This window comes from Melospiza melodia, chromosome 4, assembly GCF_035770615.1.
Source record: "Melospiza melodia melodia isolate bMelMel2 chromosome 4, bMelMel2.pri, whole genome shotgun sequence".
Classification (NCBI taxonomy): domain Eukaryota; kingdom Metazoa; phylum Chordata; class Aves; order Passeriformes; family Passerellidae; genus Melospiza; species Melospiza melodia.
The window spans coordinates 88,393,467-88,413,330 of NC_086197.1; the positions used below are offsets into that span (position 1 = coordinate 88,393,467).

The 19,864-nt window shown below is 42.7% G+C and overlaps 1 protein-coding gene across 2 annotated transcripts in view; it reads right to left on the bottom strand.

Annotated features, from left to right (window-relative positions):
• Positions 1–19,864, bottom strand: part of GRAMD4 (GRAM domain containing 4) — a 75,390-nt gene that overhangs the window by 54,743 nt on the left and 783 nt on the right. The window contains exon 1 of one of the 2 annotated variants that reach the window (XM_063155452.1): positions 19,482–19,718. The exons of the other annotated variant lie outside the window; for it this stretch is intronic. Within the exon in view, the coding sequence (XP_063011522.1) occupies positions 19,482–19,633 (152 nt within the window). The 5' untranslated portion in view covers positions 19,634–19,718. Of the gene's footprint in view, positions 1–19,481; positions 19,719–19,864 lie in introns of those variants that run through there. 2 annotated transcript variants of the gene reach the window in all.

The following is a 19,864-nucleotide window of genomic DNA, read 5'->3' on the forward strand; positions in this document are numbered from 1 at the left end:
AAGTGAAACAGGTCTGTTTTCTCCATGCTTAAAAAACCTCCTAGCTAAAATAATCTTTAAAGATTTTCTTTTTAATTGTCATTAATATCTACCAGTCCTTCAAGACAGAAGCTTTATTCCTTTTAGAGAGGGCCAGGGAAGAGATGCCTTTATTTTGACCTAATATGTAAAACCCTCAAACAACTGTCAGACCTTTATTTCCAGTGAATATATCAGGACCCAAAAACAACATACATTCACATTCCAAATTTATACTAAGAACAGAAAAATCAAGTTTTCCCAAACTTCCACATGAAAATTGTAAGGAGATCTACAAGACATTTTTCAGCCTACGTTTATAGAGATGCTTCAGTAAGCAGACAAGGATTTCCAGGGAATATTGACAGCCACCCCTGCCATCTGGAGGGACTTGTTCATGAGATGCGTTCCCATGGACAACCCTCCCACCCCTTCCTGCCACTGCCACCCCATTTCTACTCCTGCATGAAGGAGGAAGAGGTTGGGATGCAGAGGGAACTCAACAAGTGCATTACCCAATGCACTGCTGCTGTCTGAAACCTGCCTGAACTCACCCCAGAGGCTCCTACAAGTAGTACACAGGTTTTGGTTTTCTGTTGTTGCATTTAGTTTTTACACAAGTGCAGTCTGTGGCCTGGTAGACCCAGCAGGGATTGAACAGCTAAATTTTCAAGTGCACTTTTCAGAGAAAGGGATCTGCTTCACAACAGAGGGTTCAGTCAGCTTTCCTTGGCTGTTAACAAAACAAAAACCTGCTACACAAAGTCAAACAGCATTGCCTCAGCAAGTGTTAGTCTGGAGCCTGAGGGAAAACAAACAAAGAAACCACTTAAAACATCATGGATGAATTTCATTCCAGGTCAAAAAGGCCCTACGAGATATGACACAGTACAGCAACCTTTAAAGCACCCCTGTTCCTTTTGCTAGAAAAATAGCTTTTCAGAAAGCTGAAGATGACCTGCAAATCTAGCATACCCCTAGTTCTCATTTCTACATTCCATCTCCTTCATATTGTCCTTTCATTCTCAAAATGCATTTTTGCAGAAGTCCAGTTTAAGAGCCCTGGTATCCAAGAAAAGCCAGGCTGTGAGTGGATGAACAAATACAGACATTGTTGTCAACACCAGGACATTTTGCTCTTATTGTGAGGAAGGGATGTGCAAACTGAGGGAGTGGAAAGAATCAAGATTGTGTTTGGTATCCATTACTTCTACACTGAAATGTTCCTTAATAATATCCTGAGAGTTCACAGGAGAGCAGTAACACAGGACAAACTCAATCCATCCACATGCACTGAAAATTAAGCTTGGTGTATTCTTTTCTAGACATGTTTAACTAAAACTGAAAGGAACAGTGAGTCTATCTAAGCTTAATACAGATTCAGAGTCCTCTGTAAAATGTTCTATGCAAAAAGTTCCCTCCTGCTACATGATTTTTCCCCCCAATATTTCATTTTAATGAATGGAATCTCATTTCAAGTCACTGTCCAAACATTTTGTACTTATTAATATTTAAGAAACTAACCAGAGAAAGATCAACTGCACTAGAGAACTCCTTGTCTGCTCAGCTTTTCACAGAATCAGAATGGGTCAGAGTGGAAGGAACCACAGTGGGTCATCTGGTCCAACATCCCTACTCTAGCAAGGTCATCCCAGAGCACAGGATAAAAGAAAAGGACACTTTCCTTCCCCCTGTGCACAGACTTCTCCCAAACTACTCTCCAGGAGGCTCACAACTCTGAAGAAAGCCAAACTTTACCCACAGTTCTTCTTGAACAACAGGGAGTGCTTTTGTAAAGGGGAAGTTTGTACTTTTCAAGAAAACTTTTCATTAAGCTTGCCTCAACAAAGATTTTAGCACACAGAAGGGGCACAACTCACACTCAACACGGCCCTTTCATGTCATGAACAGCTCCAACATGAGACTGAGCTCATCCAGGACAATGCAACATTTTGGGTTCTCAGTATAGGATGTCATCACTTGTCACTGGAAACCAAGACTGCAATACTTCGGGCCACACATTCAGTTGGATTGGCCAAGAGCAGCTTACAAACACTCTCTGAAAATTACAAGCATTGCCCAAGTGCCCTCAATTTCTGACATCACAAACACGCAAACAAATCTTCCAGCTGAGCCCTCCCACACTCATCACAACAGGTTCATCCTGAAATAACACTCAGCGTCACAGGCTGGTCAAGTCTTCCTTGAATTACATCACCCTCAGCTTCAGGGCCAGAACATACCCAGAACAAACTCCTTTCTGGTTTTGAGTAACATCTATTAAAAGCTCCTGACAGGGTCAGGATTCCTTAAAACTCTAGGAACAGACTAGACTAGACAGGGACAGACTATGGGGATGGACTCTGTGAGTTGTTTCTCTTCATAATAGATGAAATTATCAGGCTACCCTTGAAGAAGCATTATGGTTAGTAACAGGGGATTATTATGCCTGTGAGTTTGAAGGGAGACGACAAAAAAATCCCACCAGAATCACTTCCTGTTACACACTCCCAGCAGAAGCAACACTCAGTTAACACAGTTTGGAAACCAACAGGAAGTTGTGCTTTGGTGTTGAGACTTAAAACAGATGCAGCTATTAATTAAGCATCACCTCAAACAATTTATATTGTCCACTGGGAGGAGGAGGGGAGGAAGAAAAGAGTGGAAAGCTGTGTAACATCTTCCATGGTTTAATATGGGGTCTGGAGATGTAGTTCAACATACAGATCTCGACTGCCACTGCTGAGGTTGTCACAGCAACCATAATGCAGCTTCATGAATATGCATTATGGTAAAATCTATCTTTTTTTTCCCCAAAAGGGAGTAAAGTGTCATTCAGCTCACAACATGAAGCTCCCTGGGAGACAAATCAGGACTGCACAGTAAAAGTGACTTGTCTGCAAAACCTTCAGCTTGGCTGCTGCCAACAAAAGGGCTGGGGGAAGAGGGGAGACCCAGAAGAGGGTGGCTTGGGGCTGTAGGCATCTTTTCTGTACCTTCATCAGACAGTAATTCACATGTATCTGGCAAAAATGTTAAGGCAGACATTCCCAAAATGAGCTGCTCAGTTCCTGCAGAGTTGCAGACCTTGATCCCCCAAGCACCTGGGGACCAGCCCTTCAGTCAGCCAGGCAGCAGCACCAGTGACCCTCCACAGAAGGACGGAGAAGGGGCAGCTGCTGCTCAGTGTCCCAGACAGCTGAAAATGGGGCCCTTGACTTGACCACCACTGGAAAATTGTGGGTGGACAGTTCACCAAAAAAAAAAAAAATCCTAACCCACACACTTGTACCTATCCAGGTCAAACCCCACTGTGTCAAGGAACAAAAGGCAGTAATTGTTTCCACTGAGTATCTGTGGGAGCTGTACTTTGTCCTTAACTCCCCATTTACCCTAACATTTCCTCTGCTAACAGAGAGCCACCATACACGCTTCTTCTGCCTGGCATCATGAAACCTGTCTCTCCTTGTGAAACCTAAAATTAACAAGCTTTGTTAAATTAATTTGTCTATAAATTGAGAATTTTAACTCCTGAACAGGAAGATGAAATTCATCCTTCCTCAGGACACCTGTGTGGGAGACAATAAAAGTGAGACACTGGTTATGCCACCAGAAGAGCTGCACAAAAAAGCCTTGCATGAAGACTTTGCCTGCAGAGAGGATCTCCAGCAGCATGCATGGACTGGAGGACCCACCAGCTCAAGCCATGGCAGACAGCCTGTGAAAGAGTTAGCATGTCGTGATAAAGGCTACTGCTGACATGAATGTCTTCCTTCCAGGTCACCCACTGGGCCCTCCTTTCTCCCCTGCTGTGCTCCCATCCCAATCCCAGAGAGCCCAGCCAGGCCTGAAGCCCACGAGATCACAGGCTGACACCAAAGGGAGCAACCCCATTAATTTCTGCCACAGCCTTTATGTCATTTGATCACTCATGCAGTTTATCAGCTCATTGCTGAGCAACTAATTTTTGTGTTTGTTTTCTGGCAAGGTCAGTTTAATCAGAGCAGACAGGGAGGCAGTCTCACTCAGGGAAGCACAGACTATTGGAGATTCTGCTGCTCCCACACAGAAAACATTTGTGGTGGTGGTGGGCAGAGGGAGAAAGCATCCTTTTACAGGAGCCACCTGCACTTAAATGAGGCTAAACTGCAAAGCCTCACCCTAAAGACAGTGTTCATGAAGCTGCCACAAGGCACATTTCAGAAATTGGACTCAAGAGCTTCATTCCCTACTCTGAAGGACAGGGAAGAGTTTGTCACAGCTTGGCACTGACAAAAGGCTTTTTTCTGCTTCCTTGCTCTGAATTTTGTCTACTAGTCAGGGAAGAGCTGAGGGTGAAGACAGGAAGATGAGCATCACCAGCTTAGCAAGAGCCTCTGCATAGAAGGCTCTGGCAGCTCAGAACTGGATGGGCTTCCAACAGGTAAGAAGTTGGGGCACACAGCAAGTGCTGCCCTCAGCAAGCACAGCTTCTGCCTATAAAAACAGAGACATGGGGGTGACAAATGGGGCAGAAGGACAGGACACAACTAACACAGGGTAAGACTGTCATCACTGCACTTATCTCTTCCTCCACTGTTCAAATGGAAACTCTAAGAAGTCTAACTTGACACAACACTCAGAATAATGCTGGTCTTTTGCAATCTACTTTAAAATAAATATTTAAAGTTGGAAGTACATATACTGGCAAGAGCATCTTATGCAGACTAATAAGTTTATTAAGAAGGTAATCACTGATTGTTTATAAAAACTGTGAGCCCTGCCAGCCTTGAAGAATTTTGATTACATTCCTTCAATGTAAAAAAGAGCAAGTTATTGACACCTCTTTGATGCCAAGTTTTTCATCATCTCAACTGCATGTTCATCTTCAGAGGGTAACTACAGATAAATCAGAGAATGAAGGTACTGCTAAGAAAAAAAGACACTGTAGAAATGAGCTGCAACCCAAGCTTAAAAAAAGATTCTTTGAGAAAAGCATTCCAAGGTCTACACAGACTGGCTTGGTGCTAGCAGGTATTTCTTTGAGAGGACTCTCAGAAGCAATCGGGTGTCTGATCACAGCTCACTCAGCAGCCTATGGAAACAGAGCAAAGGTACACAGCATTGTCTAGTTTTGAAGAAAGTCTGTGCATTCCTTTTTGTTTGTTGTGTGTAAACACAAAGATGTACCCAAGTGAAGCAGACACAGCTCACAGCTAACAAGCACAGCCTGACCAATTTCCACCATGCACATACAGCCATGAGCACAGCTGAGGACACAAGCCAGGGCTGAAGGGGAGCCTGCCCAGCCCTCACCACTCTGCCATGTGAGAAACACTTCCCTGAGCCACACTGCCAAGCCTCCTGTGCACTGGGATTTCGCTCATGGCCAGGCCACACAGAAGGAATTACTGAAGCTAACAGGCAAAAGACCACAGGCTGCAACTGCTGTGTCACACATGCAGGGATAAAATTAACCCCCCAACTTTTCTGACACTAAGGAACCACAGGCCCAGGTTCCCAAATACTTCCATAACCACATATCTATCAGGGTACCTCACTGAGAACAAGGGCTAGAGTACAGCAAAATGGTCTATTCTGAGGGTCTTTCCTCAGTTTAGGGAGACAATTCAGTAGAAGCCAACACTAGAACTTTGTGAGTATCCAGTTAACATGAAAGCATCCACATGCAAGTTTTCAGTGAAAGATTCCCAAGATGCATTAGTTTTGCGTACAACACTTGGTAACTTGTTTCTCCAAGTTTTAACTAACCTACTGCTGATCTGAGAATTCATTAACCTTCTGAAATGTGAATGTTGCAAAAAAAAAATAAATAAAATCAAGCATTTCACTTATGCTGACTACAAAAATCGAAAGACAGACACAACTGAGGAAAAGAACTGAGCATTTTACCAAACACCAGTAGCTCTCCAACTGCTATGCAGTTATAAAAATAATGTTAATGCATTAAAGATTTTTAACTTCTCCCTTTGTGGTTAAATACAACATTGTAATTCCATGAAGAACTATAAAGACATAGCTAGCACATGCCAATTACAACCACCACTATAATTCAGCATATTTTCTTTCCTACTATATACTGGCCCTGAGCTTACAAAGAATGTGTATAATCTCCAAATCACAGACATTTCCATGCAAGCAGCAGAGCTGCTGCTCATTCTATTCCTTGTCACTTTCTCCCAACAAATATCTGAAAATGCTTCTGAAGTTGGTGCTACAAGTACACAAGACAGGGAAGAGGGGAAAAAAGTTAAAATACACCATAGATTACACAAGTTTGCAGTATTATAATTACTCATCATGTCAACCTCTAAATGAAGGGGCATAATATATTGTGTAAAAACTTGCATAAATCATGTGTAAAAGGACAGGCACAACACACAAAAATGGGGTTTATCAGAGTAAGTTAAATGAAGAAGTAACACAGAAAGACCAAGTTTTATACAATAAGTCTGGCTTCAGGCATCAGCTTAATTTCTGGCACTGTCTGTACTACACAGCCACTTGTAAAAGCCATGTAAACTGTTCCTTGAAATCTTACCACAGAGTAAAAAAGCCAAGGTCAAGTTCCCACCAGACTGACAGCAGCTCTGCTGGAAAGCAGCACTCTGGAAAAGAGCCTCCTTCATTCCACCCACGCAGCTCGTCAAAGCACGAGAGAGAGATTTTACTCCACGTAGAAGAGTTAGGAAATAGCAGAGGAAGTTGTGTGACACAGGAAAGCACCGAATCTGGGCTCTAGTTATCACAGACCCCTCCTGCATTTCTTCTGACTGCAACCCTTTATTGCACTGCTGTTACATTTGCTGGGAAAAGAAAGAAATCACTGTACCCGAAATACGGGTTTGATATCTGAACTGCAATTACTTGTTTAAATAATTAACCTAGTGAAATGGCAGGCTCCAGATTGAAAAGCCCTGCTGCTCAAGGTAATCTTCCTTACAGGAGCAAACCTCTGTTCTCTCACATTTCAAACTGCACCATTCCCACAGTAGCCAGAATATCTGCTCTTTGTCCCCATGCTTACAGTAGAAATCCTAAATGTTTAAGAAACAAAACTCCCAACTGGTGTGGCCATACCAGGGAGCAGAGGGTACAGTTCTGTGAGAAACAAGATCCCTAAGGAATAGAACCACAATCCTGCAAGTTAACTCCTTTGTTCAGTAAACTGCTCAGGTCTTCTGCCATAACTGCAGATCTTTCATTTCTCATGTTGATTTTAACATGCTTTGGACAGCAAAACTCAGTAGAAATCTTTGCTATTAAATCTGATTCTTCCAAGAAGCAGCTGTTGTCTGGGATCTCCTCCACACTCTTTCCCAACAACCTCTGCCTATAATATCAATGCTGTTCAAAAAGCCAATTTGGGTGATGCCACTAACTGCTCCAAGAAGAGGACTGAGGATGGACACTGAGGATGGACACCAGTGCAGCCCAGGGAAAAGCTGCCATACACACTTAGCAGCAGTGAGAGTTCAACAGGCAATGCATGGAGAAGTATGAAGGTGAGGCTGAGCAAAGTACATCCCCTCACCCCACCAACAGTCACAGATGGGGACCACAGCCTATGAGGAAGTAGAATAACCTTGGAAACAATGATGGAGAAGTCAGGGAGGGAAAGAAAAAAAAAAAAAAAAAAAAAAAAGAAGACATTACCCAAGTTTCCCATGCATTCTTGTGTTTTCTTACAAATTCTATTAGTTGACAAAACCTATTTTATTTTGCAAACAAAAACCAAAATAACTCATCACTCAAGACACTCAACACGGCTGGAAACAAGCTCCAGTCAGCAATCATAACACACTTATCTTCACACACAGGGCAGCTCAGCTCCCCACCTCCAGCAGCCTGGCACACACAGGCTGCCACAGGAACAGGGACAAAACATGGAGATGCATGGCCACATTCTATGAGCAATTCTGAGGCCTCCTTAAAGCAAGAATACAGCCAAGAAAAACTAAATAAAAAATTCCATAACACCAAGGAAACACAGAAATTATGCTTTACATAAGTCTGTAAGGAAGATACAAAGCCTTTTCCTAACAATAAAACACACAGCTGAGGTAATTACCATAAGCTTGCCTAGTTCATACTAATTTGGTCATATCTGTAAAAAATTTATAACATTTTAATGGTGTGTCTTATATTCTACTGTCTCATAACTGCAGATGACAAAAAGTTATGCACAGGAGTTAACAACTACTTTCTGAAGCTGCCTGAAACAACTGGGACAAGATTATCTTAGAGCAAGTCTTTAAATAAAGCAGGACATGTCAACAAACCAGCTCCACTTCTCTGCAAAGGGGGAGCCTGCTGTCAGCATCACCACCAAAGTATACACATAGGCTAAGTGGCATTTCTCCCAAGAGAACCAGCTCCTCTCTTGAAACAGCAGTACTAGCTAGTTTTCCACCAGGTTTCAACATGATATGCACTGAACACATGGAAAAGGAAAAAAAAAAATCTCTGCCAGATTGGTCCATTTGATCCCAAACATGGGGTAGCACATGAATCCAATGGTGTGTGCACTTCATGGATCAGCTTTTTTAGTTTATTAACCAAGCCTGTAAAAGCACTCTAAATTATCATACTTTTTGCATCTCTATTATAAAAAAACCCGAGTACTTTCTTGTCTCAAAATGTCACAGCTACAACGCAAAGCCTGTCAGGCTGCTAAAATAATCCAAAGCCACTGACAGCAAATAGCAACCTGGCACATGTTGAGCCTTCAGACTCAAAATAGATTTAAATTAACACAAAGATAGAGGGAGAGAGTTTAGTAACAAAGTGAAGAAACCAAGGGAAAAGAAATAAGATTCTATCAGTCATCATTTCCATCAGCCCAAACAAGTCAAAAGGCAGCTAGAGGATGGCATTTACGTCTGCCTCTGAGGCTGGGACGAGGGCCAGAACTACTCTCCTTGAGCTGACTTATTTATGCCACGCTGGCACTTGAGTTGGCAGCCATAAAGGTGCAGAGGTCAGAGTCCCTGAGGGGAGAGCCGTGGATGTGTGTCCTTCCAAGCAGTGTGTCTGGAGCCGTGGACGTGTGTCCTTCCAAGCAGTGTGTCTGGAGCCGGGAGCCACGGCCCTCGCAGCCCCATCGAACCTCTCCAGCTGCGCCCGTTTCAAAGCTGCCTCAGCCCACAGAGGAGATTTCTGGAGAGATCTCACCTTTCTCCATCCAACCACTCCTACAAAATAGAGTGTTTTTCCAAGCCAAAGCCAGAGAGAAGCCAGCGGTGCCTCACTTTAACACTGAGAGGCCACGTCCCCAGCCGAAGGCCAGAGACCACCCACAGACCTCCGAAGACCTCATGAAATGAAGAATGTGGGGATGGATACAAATGAAGGCAGAGAGCAACATTTCTGGCACTTCTGTCAGTTTCTCAACTGAGATTTCTTACAGCTTTAACTTATTCCCAATTTCTTAAATAATAGTCCCATATTTAAATCTTAGAATTTTAAAACCTAAACCATAGATTTCACTTTTCAAGAAGGATCCCAAAAGCTGAATTACAAGTCAAGATCAAATTCCTGCATAGGGATATCAAGCCTTTTGTTTATACTACACCTTTTGTTTATACTACACAAATGTTTTAACAGACACAGTCTCTCAAAGTCATGGAAACTTGCAATTCTGAGACTTTTTGCATTAATGTCAGAAGTATGCTGAAGACTGCAGAATGTGATGGAACCACCAGTTAGTACTGAACTCCCACTAGCCTCTGACTTACTTACATGATTGGCATAAAAGTTAAAAAAAAAAAAAAAAAAAAAGTAAAAGCTACACTATATTATTCTTGAATATACTGGGGATCTCCAGAGCAAAATATGCTCAAATGCAAATTACAAAACATCAAATTTGGTGAAGGGAAAGTAAAAGGAAAATGATCTCTTTGGATTTCTTTGTTGTAGACACCTGGAGCCTCCATCCAGCTGCAGGATCCAGGCAGACAGACTAAACTTGAGCAGGGACTTGGATGGCTGGAAATGGGATCTGCTCTAAACAACACCTTAGTCTTGGAAGAAGAGCTTATGAGTAACAGGGACTGGCTGTCTTTAGGGTGAAAAGAAAAGCTGTAAATACACAATGCAGGGATAGTTCATCTCCTATGGATACCCCTGCCAAACCATTCTATTTGTTGGATAATACAAAAGCTTCAGAAACTAAACAGCACTTTTAATCAGGGACTGTTCTAGCTTTTAATTGCTGCACTCAACTTTGATGCCCCAGCACACCAGGGGCATCAGGCTTTTCAAAAGATCTATTGCAACAAGCAAAATAAAAACCTCCCCTTACTGAAACCCTTCCTTCAGAAGAGGGAGGCACACAACCCAGAGACATGAAAGCAAGTTTTTCCAAATTATAAGACTATTTCCTAGTAAATGTGAAGGTTTCTGAGTGCCCAGGAGTCACAACTGGCACTGGGATCAGAAAGTTGGGTCTGATTTGTATAGAACCAGCACTAAGAACTTTGACCAAGAGCTCACATGTGTACAGAAAAGGAAGTCTTTGGATTTGGTATATAGTTAACAAACATACAGAAGAGGTCAGACCACTTCCTACTGGCATTCTTACACAAGAGTGCACACTGGACTACAATCACACTGCCAGTTATGACTACACTTTTCAAAACAACTTTTAAAGTAAAAGTTGAATCTACTAGTAAGTCCTTATTTAAAAATAAAAATAAGCTATTCCAGTTATCAACTCATAGGAAAGAAAAACTGCAAGCTTGTAGCTAATCTACCTCAAGATCTCGTGTCTGGTGCTTCCTCTGTGGTTCAGAACCATCAGCAGTGCATCTGTTTCCTAAACACAGTTTCCCATGTCTCATTTCACACAATGAGCAACCTGTGGTCGTTCAGCCATCCTCAAGGTCAAACCCTTCACTGTGTTTCCAGTAAGTATATGGGTCTTCAAATGACTTTTCTTCTGGCTTTTACAAGAATGCAGTATTAACCCACAGCATCTAAACTACTGCTTGATTAAGAAAGTTCTAGAAAACACCAGTCTGTGTAACTACCAACACCTAGTTCTGCTGGAGCTTTTGAAATGAGAAGTAGTAGTTAAAAACACCAAGGAAACAGACACTGGTTTTTGTGGCAGTCTATGTAGTGTTTTCAAAACTCATCTAACACAAATGTTCAACAGTTAAATGTGCACATGAAATATTCTGTTCAATGAATGAGGTCTGCTGTACTTTCATATTAGCTCTCAGATGTTATCATGAACTTTTAGCCAGATGAGAAGAAAGCCTCCTTCAGGGTAAAACAAACAGCTGTAGTTTGCTTCAGACAATAAGGAATACAAACTGCATGGAAGGATTTTCCATGATTTAACTGTCACCAACAACAGACTAATGAGTCACAGACAACAGCTTAATACTTACAGCTTATTGCTAAAGAAAAAAATATTTATGCAATTTCAAAGTATTAACAAGAAAACAAAAAATGAGTTTTGAATAGATCCCTGTAGTGTCTCAGGTTAGCTGTAACCACCCAAGTGAAACTCAGAGTGGACACTGGACACAGCCAGGCTTGCACTGCACCAGGAAAACCAGAGTGAAAATGTCAGCCATTGTTTCCTACTCAAAATGCATATACTGTCCCTGTTCTCCTTTAACAGAGGACTGCAAGGGCCAGAGAGCTTCACCAAGCAAATTCAAACTGCTAACAAAGTCAGCTCCACATTCCTCCTGTAAAATATTCCAAGAAATGGTATTTGTGCTTCATTTATTTTCAAGAGGGATAAGTGATCCAGCATCAGAGGGAATCTTTGTTGGCAGAGCACTCAAACTGGGGAAGAATTGCTACTGGAACAAACAGGAAAGAAGCAAAAGTAGCTTTACAAAATGTGTATTTGCTGTAAAAATATTGCCTAATATAATTTTCTGGGGAAGTCACAACTATTCCACCTTGGCTGGTTATTGCCATGACTGAAAGCAAAAAGAGCTGTTGCATGCATGTACAATCATCAGTCACATAAGCAACCCTGCCAGGGAGGGAAGACAAAGTTTCTCAAAATAGGCCGAGACCTTTCTTAAGTATCAAAAAGCTTTTGTTTTCAGAACATTTCTTCCACATAGAAAAGGGCTTGCTTATTATTCCAGATAATCTGGAAGAGAACAGAGTTCTCATTTCTGCACTGTTTTGAAAACTCTTGACATTAGTTTTATTTACTGCAAGTTTCCAGGAAGCTCTTACATCTGAGGACAATCTGGCAAGCCCAGCACCTGCTAGCAGCTGTCAGTTCTCTGAAAGGGTCACCGAGCTCAGCCCCACTGTTCGAGGCTTTTGGGAAGGGCATTCCCACTGCACACCCACTGGGATCCCACAGAGCTTCTGGGACCATGCAGGCTTTTACACAACACCAAGTCACATTTTGTACCACATTTTGGTACAAAAAGTGACCTCAGACACTTGGAGGTGTCCTCTGGGTTACTTTGTAGATTAACTTTTAAAGGAGCGTGAGATATTGGATAAAAGCACTGCAGAAGTGCAAAGAATTATGAACTTAATCTAATTGTAATAACACCTGCAGGTGGTTTAATGCTTTGAAAAGTTGGGCTACACAAAGAATATATTCAGACAGATTGTCATTTTTCCTAGTCCTTCCAAGAACATAACCCTTGCAGGGCATTGCAAGACGCAAGACTTAGTAGTCTTCAGATATGGTTTTTACTATTATCTGATGATCCCATCAGTCAAAGACACCCTAGTGCAAGTCCCATGAGGATTCTTTGGATGTTTTGCTGCCCCCAAGTTCCACACTTGACAGCTATCTTTGCTCCACACAAACAGGATGGCAGCTGCTGGGAATCAAACATCTCAGCTAAAGACAGCAAGGTGCATGCAGGCAACTCCTTTGGCACTACTCCCTGTCTCACAAGGGAAAAGATGAGAAAGAGAGAAGATGAAGAAAGCTCCTAACACAAAAATGAGTTCAGAGATAGGACTGTGGATTACAGATCATCTTGCACTCGATTTCAATCAGGTAAAGGTCATGTTCATCAGGGGCAATGTAACTGCAAGGCATATCACACTGAAGGTACACAGCATTTCATCTTTGGGTGCCTAAAATGCCCTTGTTTTTTCCTGTTCCAACCTGGTATCTTGTTGTAATACTTGTGCATTTCACAAAACACTCAGGAGCCCAGGCTATTGCTCCCTGCACTCCCAGAATGGGGTTACAGGTATTTTCAGACTGGGCTCTACTGCTAAGATCTCTAAGGCTCATACTGGACACCCCATTCTCTCCAGACAATGCAGAAAGCATAAACTCACCCATTTTCTGGGTTATCCCTGGAACAAAGGCTGACACTGGTAGTGGTCCCACTACTAGAGAAGTGTCATGGGAAGCAGCTTTACCCAAAGCACACAATCATACAGTTCCCTGGATTCTGATCTGGAGCAAACTACAGTAAATTACAGGGTTTAGACACCTTCATCAGTCCTAATGTAAGGTGGGTCCCTGAAGCTTTACAGCTACAGACATCGCCTGGCTCTAGAAAACAACATGGAAAAAAAAGATATCCTCATCAGGCTTCTAACACAGCAGCAGGGACTACTCGAGGTGAAGTCCAAAAAATGCCAACATTTCAAGAGATCCTTCTCCAAACACCTCATGTCTCCCCACCCCTATGGCTGTGACACTCCTGAAAAACTGCTGACAGTTCGAAACCTGCACACCTCTGTGACACTTCCCCAGGAATTACAGCACACTTCTGACCTTGAGAAGTGCAGCAAGGTATTTTAAAGCAGTTACTGTGCACACCTGGGAATGCAGAGAAGAGATCCAGAGAGAAAGAAAGAAAAACATGCAAACCATTTTCCGAATGCAGAAGGAATGTGGAGCCTCAGGTAGTAAAATACATAGTGAGAGGCTGGAGGACTTTTTTCTGAAGGTACCTCTAAAGCTAAAATTCTCTTAAGGAGTCAGCTTTTTCATACACACTTCTAACTTAAGAAGAGTTAGTTTTCAAAATTTAAGTTAATTATAAATTTTAGTTTATGAATTAAACCCCGCCTTGAGAGCATCTAAAGATGCTTGTGTATCCTTCACTGAAAAACCTGGTACTAATTTTTGATCTCTGAATATTGGTCAGTTTCCAAACCAGTGAATTTGATCCGTTCTCTATGTCAGTAACCCTGATACCTGACATGAATATTGAAGGAACAAGTGGCTTTTACAACATGGTAAAATGCCAAGCATTGGTAATGCTAGACACCAATACAAACTGCTGATAGTCCTGTCAAGAGATCTGGTAAGACAGTTTTAGCAGCTGGAAACTAACTGCACTCAGTCATTAACTGCATTTATGAGGCCAGCCTGAAGGGTATGGTTTTGTTCTTTCCAATTAAGGTAAGTACAGACCTCTAATGTTGCGAAGTTACTTTTGGGGGGATACTAAGAAAATTTGAAAGGTGCCTATTAATCACTATATTTGGACACAGAGAAGGCAAGCAACTTCCAACTGCTTTTTCCACATGATTTTGCTATATTCTTTAAAAACCTTCAAAAGATCCTATCTTAACCAACCACACATATTAACATTAACAGGATGTAAATGTAATGTAAACCATCACATTTACTTAATTGTAAAGAAATTAGCATCCCCTCTCAAGGAGTTTGATGCAAAACCCACAGATAAAGTGAAAATTTGTGCTTTTTGCCTTTTTCTTGTTCTTCTCTCTCCCTCCTGTCCATGACCAGCGTTAGCAGCATTACACCAACATCTTTATTCTCCACCTGGAAGTGTTCCCCTAAAAATAGAAGCCCTGTTGACCTAAAAATAAAGCCCCTGTTTACAAATTCTGTACTTAACAGCAACTACAGAATCACCCATTTACGCACACAGCATCCAAACTCGCCTGGGTTTGTCTAGAGACAGCTGCTCCCCTCCAGGCCCATCTCTGGGAGATGCAGCAATGCACAAGTGCCCAGGGCTGGGCAGGGCAGCCCCAGCAGAGCACAAGGTGGCTGCTGGAGAGCCAAACCAGCCCACAGCAGGAATGTGCCCTCACTAATGCAAGCACACGTTCATTATAAGCTGCAATGAGCTCTGTTTCAGACAGGAGTCTGCATCAACACACCCCAAAAACACATGTCCCCATGTGACTCAGCATCCAATGGTTATGCTTATTAAGCATGTGCAGCCAGCAAACCCAGTCATAAATCCCTTAATCACAGGTCAAAAGAGTTGTCAAGGCCTGCACTGATGGGATCAGCAAAATGCTGAAGTGTTTTAAACAAGGAACATTAGCTCCCATGGAAGGCAGAAGTACTCAGAGTGTACCCAGAGTGCAAATCATCAGTAATTTACAGCACCAAAGTGACCTCTTGGACCTGCATCCAAAAAAACAAAATGCACAATTTACTTTATAAGTTTCTTATTTTTAAAGCCCACTGGGAAACATGAGGCCACAACTGTAGCACTGTGCCCAGTTCTGAGGGCTCCAGCACAAGAGATACATGAACATACTGGAGATAGTCCAGCAAAGGGACTGGAGCATCTCTCCTGCGAGGAGAGGCTGGGAGGGCTGGGACTGTTCTGCTTGAAGAAGAAAAGGCTCATGGGGAGGATTTTACAAATGTAGATCAAAAGCTGAAGGGAGGGTGTAGAGGTGACAGAGCTGGGCCCTGCTCAGTGGTGCCGTGACAGAAGCACATCTAAGGGGCACAAACTGAAACAAAGTTCTCTCTGCACATCAGGGAACACTTTTTTTTACTGTGGGGGTAACTGAGAATTTGCACAGGCTATCCCGGAAGGTTGTGGAGTCTCCATCCTTGGAGACACTCAAAAGCCATCTAGACTTGTCCCTGCGCAACCTGCTTTAGCTGGCTCTGCTGGAGCCAAGGGTTGGATCAGGCGTCCCCAGAGGACCCTTCTAACCTCAGTCATTCCATGATGCTGCAAAACAAAAAGACTAATTTGCTTCAATTACTAATTCGCTTCAATTACTAGAGCAAGTTTAAAAAGAATACATCAAACTTCATCTAAAATGTATCTACAGGTGAAGTGCTCTTTATGCACCACCACAGAAAGCTTTCTGCATTAACCTGGCATTTATAGGAAGCTGCGACCAAACAGAATTTCAGTTTTTATTAAAATGCAAACTAGTTTTTAAACTTAGAGACAATTTTGAGTATACTCAAAGCACATTTAGAGAACACTTCCTGTGGGGTTTTTTCCTTATTAACACAGGCAAATATTAAACATATACAGTGGCCCAGGATGCAAATAGAAAGGATTTTTTCAAAGCAAACTGTGAATCTTTACTTTCCGTCACCCTCAGAAGCAAAAAATCTGCACTTCCAATCATTTAAGCACCTCTAACAATTGGGTCTTGTAAGCCATGGAATTAAATTTTCTGCTTCCAGAGCATGCACCAGGAGAAAGGATTGGGTATTCAAGAGAGAAGGGAAAACACAGCAAGAGTGCTCCCGCCCACAAATACAGCATTTCTGATTTGCATCTGATAACTGCTCTTTCAGTTTAGTCAAGACAAGATTTACTTTGCAAATGAAACCATACTATTAAGGTGAAGAAAAACACCCAGAACCTACTCTCTCTGAAGACTGCAGAGCCTGTTAATATTTATGAAGTCTGAAGTAGCTTCAAAGACTCTTTACTTCATTTTCCTTATGTCATAACAAAAAGCAGCACTAAGTCATTAAATTTTAAGGGGACTTCACAACCAAACTCTAACTCTTTTAGTAAATTCTGACCTCTAGGAAAAGGTGTAATTTCTTTGGTTTGGAAGTGCATGTCCTATAGCAACAGCAACGAACACAAGGTGCAAAGAGGAAACTTGCAGGCTAAGTAACTTCGAAGACCAAAACAGATAAAAACCTCAAAGCACCCAACATCACAACTGAAGCACTGTATTTGTTGTCTGTATTTCTGTGCACAGATTATTACATGGATTAACCTGCCAGGTTAAGGGCAGTGGGCAGAGAGGAAATCTGTTTAGAAAAACCCTGATTAAGCACTTACTGCCGAAAGCTTTCCCTCTGATCAAACTGTGTGTCATAAAAATAACACATTAGAGAAAGTGATCTCTCCTCCTAGCATGGAGGCTGCCAGGCAGATATTCTTTAGCTGCAAAACTCTGTGTAGGAAAGAAACGGAACCAGCGTTACAGGATAATGCTAGGAAATTGTGTACTTTATTTGGGCCTGACATAGGTTTGGACAAGAGAGCCTCCAATTCAAGATGACAAAATTCTCTGAACATAATACTGGAGTATTTTACTTACAGCCAGGGCTTTCAAGACTTTGAAGTTAGAGAGCATCACTGCTAAGCCTGATAAATACTGGGGGTAAGAGAGGGAGGAAAGGACCACGACAAACCATTGAATAGCTACATAACTTTAACCCCAAAAAATCAGTGAGGTATATGTTGCCCTTGACTCAAGCCTTCCTGAACAGCATTTATTACCCAGACCTATAAAAAAGAAAACATCAGGAAATGTGATCTATTACTCCTTAAATAAAAAATTATTCACTATAAAATTGTTAATGGGACCATATGTTATACAAAACACAGACTGGTGTTCAAGAGTCCCTATACATTTGGTGGTGATACAGTCAAAAAATAAAATGTGAATTTTCAGCAGACAAAATAAGGAGAAATGGGATCTTTGTTATTCTTCCAACAGATCTGTCATCACTTTGGGGGTTAAACAGCTAATGCCTCTCCCTAGTTCTGAAGTATCTGTATTAAGGATTGAATACTCAAGCACCAAAATGATGCTGAAGACATACCACATATATGTAGTACTACATGTATGTACTTCATTTGTATCCACAGACAATGTTTCATACCCAGTACCTATACCTGACCTTTAACAGCAGCACTAATCACTTCTCAGACACTGAAAGGGTTCCCTTGCCAAAACAAAGTCTTCCAGCTGGGGTTTTTCCCCCCAGGTCTCAAACAACACTGAATCTCTCTGGCACATAACACTGTTCCAGCCATTCATTTGTATAATTAACTTCTATTCCTATAACCTTTCAGTATCACTCACAGAAAGAGAAGGGGTAGAGGCAGGGAAAAGTTTCTGCTGTAAATCACTGGGAATTAGATTCCAGCTGGAAGGACAGCAGGGCTGCGGTCAGCCCCCTGATTTTGCCTCCTCATTTGGGATCTCCTTCTACCAGTCTCTTTCAAACCAGGTCCCATGAAAGAGCAGAGCCAGGATAGGCTTTTCCCAGCTGCTGCCTTAATTCCTCACCACCCGCCCAGGCACTGATGTGAGGTCACAAGGACACAGCGATGCTGGCAAGGCATCAGCAGGAGGTGAAAGCCTGGGTGATGCCTCCACCCAGAGCAGAAGCTGTACCATGCAGCAGGAGGTAAAAACCTGGGTGATGCCTTCACCCAGAGCAGAAGCTGTACCATGCAGCAGGAGGTGAAAGCCTGGGTGATGCCTTCACCCAGAGCAGAAGCTGTACCATGCAGCAGGAGGTGAAAGCCTGGGTGATGCCTCCACCCAGAGCAGAAGCTGTACCATGCAGCAGGAGGTGAAAGCCTGGGCAATGCCTTCACCCAGAGCAGAAGCTGTACCATGCCAAGGAGTGGCACACACACATCCAAACAGCAGCAGCCAACCCCAGGCTGCTTGAGAGCCACCCCCTGGCCAAGGGCATGCTGAGCACATCACATCTCAATCGTGCCACAGTTAAATGAGAAAAAAAAACCAAAACCAAACCTATCAATCTGATACCTGAACTCAGGTTAGTCCCATCTACCACCGCCCGAAACCTGCTCTGAGAGCTTACCTGCAGAGCAGGATGCACGGCATGGCTCATTTCAGTTCACTCTGGCATCTCAGCCCAAAACCACCTTTATTAGGGCAGAGGGATGAGCCAAACATTCTTGTGGCAACCACATAAAAAATAGTGAACCATAACTCAGGCTTTCATGGAATTTTGCAAAATTCAGTGCCATAACAACATCATTTTTGTATTTTATCAGTTTCAGAGCTAGCAGCTTAACATCAGCTTCTGAAGAACACAGACTAGGACTAAAAAAAGCCTTCCCTTTCTGAACAACTAGATGTGGTATTTGATAACTAAACATGGCATTAAAAAAAGTAGTTAAGCTCACACTTCTAATTCTAAGGAATGAAATTATCTATCACATGTTAAAAGTAAAGGCAGAATACTGGCAGATAATGCAAAGCACAGAGATCTGAGAGCCCTACTTTATTAAATATTTCCTCTCCCCACTCGCATCTCAACCACCACTGGAAACGCGATACCGAGAACTTGTCCATCATTCATTCCATAATCACACAAGCTTAACAGTACCACATCTACTAATCTAAAATTCCTGAGCTGCAGCAACAAGGCAAGACAAAAAAACAGGACAAAAAGCCGTCATTTCCATTTGCACCATTTGAGCACACGATGACCACAGGAGCACACAGAAGACCACAAAATCTACGCATACCTATTGACCTGTCTGCAGGAGTCCAGGCTGACATCCTGAATTGCAAAACAGCCATTTACCATGCCATCCTCTCTGTCTCCTCCCGAGTAAGCTCTCCAGCAGCATTCCTCTGCTTCTACTGCTCCACACCAAGAAGCATCCAGACACTGCATGCTCTGAGCAATCAGCACATTGCTGGCTGCTGTTTAACACGAACGCGTGCCCAGCCCTGAACTCGGCTAGGCACAGCCACCGCTCAGGAATCAAAGCTCACAGCAGAACCTGCATTCCCAGCTCTCATTGCTAAATCGGATGCCACCCAGCTGCCACCCCGGCCGGGGGCGGGAGGAGGCAAAGCAGGGTGTGACGCAGCTCCCGCTGCTGCTCCTCGCCAAGGGAGATCC